Source organism: Carassius auratus, chromosome 16 (assembly GCF_003368295.1).
Source record: "Carassius auratus strain Wakin chromosome 16, ASM336829v1, whole genome shotgun sequence".
NCBI classification, from domain to species: domain Eukaryota; kingdom Metazoa; phylum Chordata; class Actinopteri; order Cypriniformes; family Cyprinidae; genus Carassius; species Carassius auratus.
This window is the reverse complement of record NC_039258.1, coordinates 11,365,740-11,373,384: the sequence shown is the minus strand read 5'-3', so window position 1 is coordinate 11,373,384 and position 7,645 is coordinate 11,365,740. Positions and strand designations below refer to the sequence as shown.

At 37.6% G+C, this 7,645-nt stretch overlaps 1 protein-coding gene across 2 annotated transcripts; it reads right to left on the bottom strand.

Annotated features, from left to right (window-relative positions):
- Positions 1-1,522: 1,522 nt before the first annotated feature.
- Positions 1,523-7,645, bottom strand: LOC113116146 (membrane progestin receptor alpha-B). 2 transcript variants are annotated; one of them, XM_026284086.1, is made up of 2 exons: positions 7,517-7,645; positions 1,523-5,903 (listed from the first exon to the last, which is right to left on the bottom strand). In XM_026284086.1, the coding sequence occupies exon 2, from the start codon at positions 5,865-5,867 to the stop codon at positions 4,803-4,805; it is 1,065 nt and encodes a 354-aa protein (XP_026139871.1). In that variant the 5' UTR covers positions 5,868-5,903; positions 7,517-7,645; the 3' UTR covers positions 1,523-4,802. The 2 variants fall into 2 exon arrangements, with proteins under 2 accessions (XP_026139871.1, XP_026139870.1); XM_026284085.1 differs by having other exon boundaries at positions 7,405-7,583.

Below are 7,645 nucleotides of genomic sequence, written 5' to 3'. Positions count from 1 at the left end.
CCTCAAATTCATGTGACATGCTGTCAACAGCCCTCAGACTTGCAGTGGACCTTGGAGCCTAGATGAATGTGATCAGAGCCTTTTAAAGTAATGTGTTTCAAAGGCATGCACTTTTCTAGAGAATTCTGATGTTAAGATGTGACTCATAGCCAGCATTTCCACAAAAAAAGAGCATAATAAACCATTCTTGAATATGTGCATATTAAAATTGCAGGAGCAGGTGAAAATCTTGGTTTGTAGGTGACACAATGAATGTTTTGAAGTATAGAAATGCTGTTTTACATAAGTGTGTTGTGATGATAAATGGCTTAAAAGGATTGTGCTACATCATTCAGCTTACAAAAACACTGTTGTTCATTGTTGTCTTTGACCACACTGCCATCTTGTGGCAGATGCATGTGAATTTACAGAGTTCTGTTGCTAATTAACCATGTGCAGAGCGCCATTAAGATGATGATAATGATGATGAACAAGATGATGAGAAGGCTTGATGACGATTTAGATTATGATGTTGAACCATTTAACAGATGAGCATTATGTATGAATCAAGATGTCACAAAATCCTCATACTAAAATTATTGTGTACATTCAGATTCTTATTTTTAAATAACATTTACCTATAGCTGTTTCATAACTGTTTGCTATAGCTGTTTTATAGGTGTTGCCATAGTAGACTTTTACATGACCTTCATATATTTTTAAATATATAATAACTACCTCAGAATGTATCTCATTGTGGCCTTGAGTAAATTAAATCTTATCTTGTTAGGTTTGTTGTTAACACGTCACCTTTAAATTCCTAAACATTTTTAAACATAATTTCAAAAATGAAACCATATGGAAACCATTGACTAAACTACTTAATTGCAGCGTTTCAAGCTGTCATAGCACTGTACAAGTTTTTTAATTAAATAGATCAACAAAAAAAAGAGAGAATAAATACTTCAGTGAACTATTTCTGTAATATGGTTATTTGTAGGAAAAAGACAAGTTAGAAGTTTAATGAATACTGTACATAAATATATTACTAGGCTCAGCATTGTACAGAGACGTATATCAATTAGAAAATTTGATTTAATATCATAGCTGGGATTTATGCCGTCCTAAAGGGTATGGATTTATTGCATCCATACATTATGATAGTGATTATTTAAAGGAATAAGGTTCTATTAGACAGACTACGTTTACTAGATTATGCAAATTTACTGGAAATTCATATGCAGACACAAAACATGATAAAATTCTGTCAGCGCTTGTTTACACACTGTCATGTCGTTCCAAATGAATGATGAGAGAATTTTAATTTTTGGGTGAACAGCCTTTGAAATGATCTGACATGTTGTTTTAACACTTCATTTGACGGCGTGACAGTTGCTGTAGCGGTGCATTGAATGGATCACAATAGCTTTATTGTTCACAATAACAAATTGTTACTCACTTGTTAGTGTGTGCATGCATAAACAGATGTATACTCTATACATTGTTTTAGCTTTTCTGTCTAAACAGGAAACACAATGAAGTGGAAGTTGGGACTTACAGTTGTTTATTGACTTAAATACCATAGTACATCAACACAGTCATTTCCAAACACAACGGTATAGCTTAGGTTATCACCAGTCTTTATTGTTCCTGTTCTGCACTTCAGCAGAACATGAGTGTTAGTTCAGCTCCGTGCAAGGGTTCGTGGTTGAGTACGGAGTACAAGAGGTTCTCAAGTGACTTTCTGAGCAGTCCTTCTTCTTTAAGTGCAATACAAAAAGAAACACAATTGTTAAAACAAACTCTGAACATGATCATGTTCAAAATAGAAAAGGTTAAGTGTCTCTGAGGTGAGCAGATTAGTATAGTATTTGAGAAGGAGACACTTTACAGTTTAGCAGAAATCATTTACAGAGTTTCCTTAAAATTCCAATTGAGCATTACAGGAATTGAGGCTTTAGGTCAAATCCTGGTGGTGCCAGGAGATGACCTCATCTGTTTTCTTTCTCAGTGACATCAGCTCTTGGCGGCCCCCTGTTTACTATCTACTATGTGATTTTGAATGATAAGTTTATTTCTTAAACTCTGGTACAGCAGTAAAAAAACAACATATTTTGTTAATAGTTCACATTTAATATCTACAGTATGTAATTAACATTATAAAATAATTGTAATCAATATGGTCTTTCATTAAATAAAGCACCCACTATGCAATCTTTTTTTTTTATATATATTTGCCAACTAACAACATTTCAATCACTTCATCAGTTCTAGTCCTTGATGACATCATCAAACTGTGACATCATTGTTGTCTGCTGGTGCTGATAAAACTGGAGGGCCATTCACATAGAACGCGTTTTTACATTCCATGCTAAATACATGCTACATCTTGTGTCTTTTGCAGCATCTTGTGCATACAACGTTCTAAATTTGCAGTGCTAAGGTTAACTTTTAAAAAATGCTACTCTAGACCTTACTCTTTTTATTCCACTGGCTTGCATAATTTCCAAACATAAAAACATGCTTATACAGAATGCGTTTTCGCATTCCACTGCGCTACTTTTCCGTTGCTGTTCTACGTAAACATGTGCTAGACATGATGAACATGTAAAGTGCAACTTAAAAGTTTCCATTTCACTTCCCGGTGTCTCATGATTTTTGCTAAAATAAGTTAAGCTTTAAAAAAAATTATCAATAGTTTTTTTCATTCCATTACCAAGCGTCTTGCATTTTGAAACGCAAAAATGCGTTCTGCGTGAACAGCCCCTTTTTGTTCTCCACGTGTTCCTGGTTGCAGAAATAAATGCTGGTCACCGTTTATCATGACTTCGCTTATTTGCTACTCAAACGGCTCATACCACAGCAACAATTTGTTTTTCTGGGACTGGGTCATAAACCAGCTTTTACACTACATCGCACAGACGTTTGCCTGGAGCAATACCCTAGTGACACAATATTCATCTCAAGGGAATATGAAAATAAGTTATCCTTCCACCTTCAATCTGATGGATATGTGTTGGTTTATGAACAAGGGCTAAGACAAGGGAAGCTACACAATTCATGATACAAAATCTAGATGCATTTCACGGTCATTAAAAGGCCAGAGAGGTTCAGGAACCTTCATATCCTTTCTCATCAGTAGCTATCTCACACAGGTATACATAAACATTCAAAAATGCACACACACATACGACAAGCACCTGTATGCATACTCACACAAGGATGCATGCATGCAGTCAGGCACATTAGAATACACATTTAACACATTAGTTTTGATGCTCAGACTGTTCTTGTAAATAAAGTGCTGAACTTCTATTAGAAAAATCCACATTGCACGGAACACACAAAGGCATTCATATCAGGGTATGAGTAAAGGTTAAGGCCAAAGTTATAGCCCTTGCGTACAAAAGGAGCATCTTCATGACAAATTGAGACATCATAGCTATAATGGACATAATTAATTGTTTCTAAAGAAGCCTCTTTGGCTGGGATAGTTCACCCAAAAACGAATAGTCTTCTGTTATTTATCAAAATATTGTGATATTCTGATTTGATTCAAATTAAATGAAGCAATCAACAGTTAATTTGAACCCCAGTAAATTTCATAGTATGGGCAACAGCAATCTTCAAAATGTCATTCAGATTTGGAAAACATGGAAATGAGTAAATAATGGGTTTTCATTTTTGAATGAACTTTCCCTTTAAAATTTTCCAAACAAAGAGTGCTGATGGTGCGGAGCAACTTTCTAATAACTTTGATGCATAAAGAACACGAGTTCTCATTTTTTTTTCAAATTAATAATCAGCCAGGGCTGCATCTGAAATCCTTAAACCTGATTATACTGCAATCCAGTGTCATCACATCCTGCCTACTGTTTCATAATGTCCGGTATTTCAGCCCTCTTCACAGGCTACACATCAAAAAGGGAAGTGTGCACTGGCAGTGCAAAACCAATCGATTGCAATTCGCTAACCTCATCGTGGCACTGGACGGGTTGGACACACTGTAAGGCAAGTCAGTAGTCAATTTGACACTAATTTGCATTGGCTTACTGAGGAAAATTGTTGAATAAAAAGCAATGCAGAGTCGGGGATTTGATCTGATTCATCTCTTAACAAAATATTCCTAAAACACTCCACATTTAGCTAATTGCGCTGGTCTGATGGCATGGGAACTTTATTTTCTGACATTTTAGTTGCTGTGTGCATCCCTGTAATTCAAACCATAGCACATGGTGCTAGCACCACAAGGTCATGGGTTCAATTCCCAGGGAACACAGGGGTAAAAAATTTAGTTTTGGATCTGGATTTACTTTTTTAGTGTACTACATACATTGAATGCAATATGTCTGCTAAATGTGCAAATGCCATATGAGAAACATATTTAAAAGCAGCAAACTGCACCAAAATGAGGTTGGATTTAGAGGCACAATGCAAATATGAACACTTGCAATGATCCAGTCTACCTAAACTATCCTATAAGCAAACCAACCTGTCAGCAAAAAGCTGACATCTCATCACAGTTCTTACGTTAACCAGATTAAATAGGTTGTAAGGGCACTCGTCAAACAAATCAGCACCTTCCAGCAGGCAGTCCACTGTTTTAGAGCCATTCTTCAAATGTGATGCGGTTTTTAACTGGTATGTCACGTTTGGTAAACAAAAAGCAGTTGGTTCAAAATGCATTGGCAGGCCACAAAAAAAAACATTAACAACAAATATAAGACACACTTAAAAATAACAAAAAGGTTTTTCATTGTTAGTTGCTTCAATTGTTGTAGACCAGTGCAATCCTTCCTACATGGTCAAGGCAAGGTCTCTGGCTACTCCTGCTTGTCTTCTAGATACGCCTTCACCCGTTTGCGCACATAGAACGCAGTGAGTGCGCTGCAACACGCTGTGAAGATAAAAAGAGCCACTGCATCATGAGCCAAGTCTCCATGGAGACTTTCATAGAAAGGTTTCCTCTCGCTAAAATCCAGTCGCACGGCTTCGATCTGCACTAGAGTGCAGAGCACAAGGAACACGTGGAAGACCTGATGGCCCTGCCCGATGAAGTCGCAACGTCCAGGGAACCAGCGCTCAGGATGGGGGTATGAGAAGAAGTAGGCGCTGATTAAAAAGGAGACAACCTGGTAGCAGTGGTACACCACCGCCTGGTCAGCACAGCCTTGTTCGCAGCTGTAGCATTTATAGATGCGATGGAGCACTGGGCTGATGTCTAAACAGTAGGCCAGGCCCGAGGGAACCACTTGGAATAGCTTGTGAACGAATTTGGGCAAGCTTGGGCTGGCGTACTTGCCTAAGCAGCAGCCCGTACAGGACAGCCAGGCCAGGAAGGCCGCAGCTGGCAGGAAAAAACTTCGCACTTGAGCGTGCCATTCTTGTTCGATGACGTAATAGAAGTGGGCCAGGGCGCTGCCATACTGGTATACGGCTACACCAACATAGTCCAAAAAATAAAAGGTGTAGTGGGAGAGCTCAGACTTGGCCGAGAGCAGGTGGGCAAGCGCGCTGCAGCCCAGGTAGGTGAAGGCGGCTAAAAGCAGGATGAACAGCGGCTGGGCGTGTGGGTCTCGCAGGAAGTCCACGGTTTCTGACAGCTCCTGAAATTTGACTAAGATAATGAGGGAGGCCAGCAGGTGTGTCCACACATTTACTGACTCATTATGCCTCTGGAACAGAGTGAGGAAGTAGTAGCGCCAGTTCTGGTCGGGCGGCCTGTAGCCCGTGAATATATGCGACTCACGGAAAACCCACGGCACATCGCTCACCATCACAGTACAAGGCAGTTTAGGGAAGGCTGACTCCAGGAAACGGGGGATTTGGCGAAGCTGCTGTGCGTTGATGAACAGCCGCCCAATCTGCTCCATCACAACCGTCGCCATGGTGAGGATTAATTAAGCAGCAGTCTATTGTGAGATCTGTTTTGGAAAAAAAGTATTCAGCAGTTAAATATTACCCTTGCTTTATTATTAAAAATAAAGTTTTTTTTAAACTCTCTTTAATTTGTGTACCAAAGGTGTGAATACATGCATTATACATGAATACTTGTTAATGTTAATACATTTAATCAAATTGATGTGTTTTATAACATTCTGTAATGGAAATGATGGAATATATATATATAAACTTGTGTGTTGCATTACTTGTGTGTGTTAATTTTTTTTTTTTTTTTTTTTGAATAAAATAACTAACTACTTTGACTTCCTAAGGTTTATTTAGCATATAGCATTTTATATATATCCAAAATCTACTTTTTGCTGTTTGTTTTTAATGTGTGTGTGTGTGTGTGTGTGTGTGTGTGTGTGTGTGTGTGTGTGTGTGTGTGTGTGTGTGTGTGTGTGTGTGTGTGTGCAGTATATACATTTCTTTAAATTAATATTTAATTGGTTTCAATATTTAATTGGTTTATACACAATTTAGGTCACAAATTTAGGTTTTAAACACCAAATCATTTTTATAGTTTGAGATTTAAATTATGAGCTGGGACAAGGGTAAAGCCATTTTAAAATTACTTAAAATGGAATTAAATACATTTAATTTAATAATTAGTTGCCTAAGTTGCACAATCCTTTTTTTGTAAAGGTTTGCAGTTTTTAAAACATTTAAATGGTACATTTTAAATTCGTGCCCTACTTTTTAGTGTCTTATTTTCATGTCTTATTAATGCAAATGCCATATTCTAAGCGATGCATGCAAATTGATACACGTTAAAGTAAAATATCAGGAACCTGAAAACCACATTTTATGAAAAACATGTTATGACTGTAAATTAAAAGATTGTATATAAAACAATTGTTTAACGTGAAGTTAAGGTAAAATGGTGTAAAACGGGGCGTTTCTTCATGGAAAAATGAAGAGACATCACCGCTTACGTAACATCAGCTCTCTGCGTAAAGCTTCTTGTGCACATGGACTAATAAGGACGAATCTTACGAAACGAATTCATCAATAATATCCGGAAAAACATACGGTTTGCAGAAAAATAATTGTTTTTCATTTTCAAATCTATTAAAACGACCAAATAGTAGGGAATTTTAGTGATGGCATCCCAAAGGACAGACCCTTCCCACACCCTCAAGCTGTTTCTCGTGAAATCTCGAAAAAAGAAACGTGAAAAGCCGGAAGCGCAACAATGAAAATGTCTTACGAAATTCAACGTCTTCTACAGGTGCAAGAAACAACCAAAAACGAATTATTTCTTTTTTCCATGTTCCATTTTACATGTCTAACCAAATGCCGATATCTGTCTTGGGTTATACTAATTATTAATTATCCCCGTTTACACTCTATGCTCGGAACGCACCATACAAAGCCTATGTCTGTTTTTTAAAACTTCATCCAGAAGCATATAGTACATTGCATATGGGGATTTACTTTATACCTGTCTTGCATTAAACGTATCGAAATGAACTGGTTTACCTTTTAAGAGGATAATCCCCTCAGTCAGTGAACTGCATTTAACCGCACCTTCATATGCGTCTTGAGAAAACGTAACTAAAGAAAGAAAACTGAATTATGGAAAAAATATTACGTGAAAATCTGTTGAGCTGGAGAGGCTCCTGTCAGTGTCAGCTCCCTGCTGTAACGCTGTCAGATGGCCGTGATCTAAAGATTCCTGATGGGCAGGCAAACTGTCAAATCAGAAAAGCTGAACAGTGTT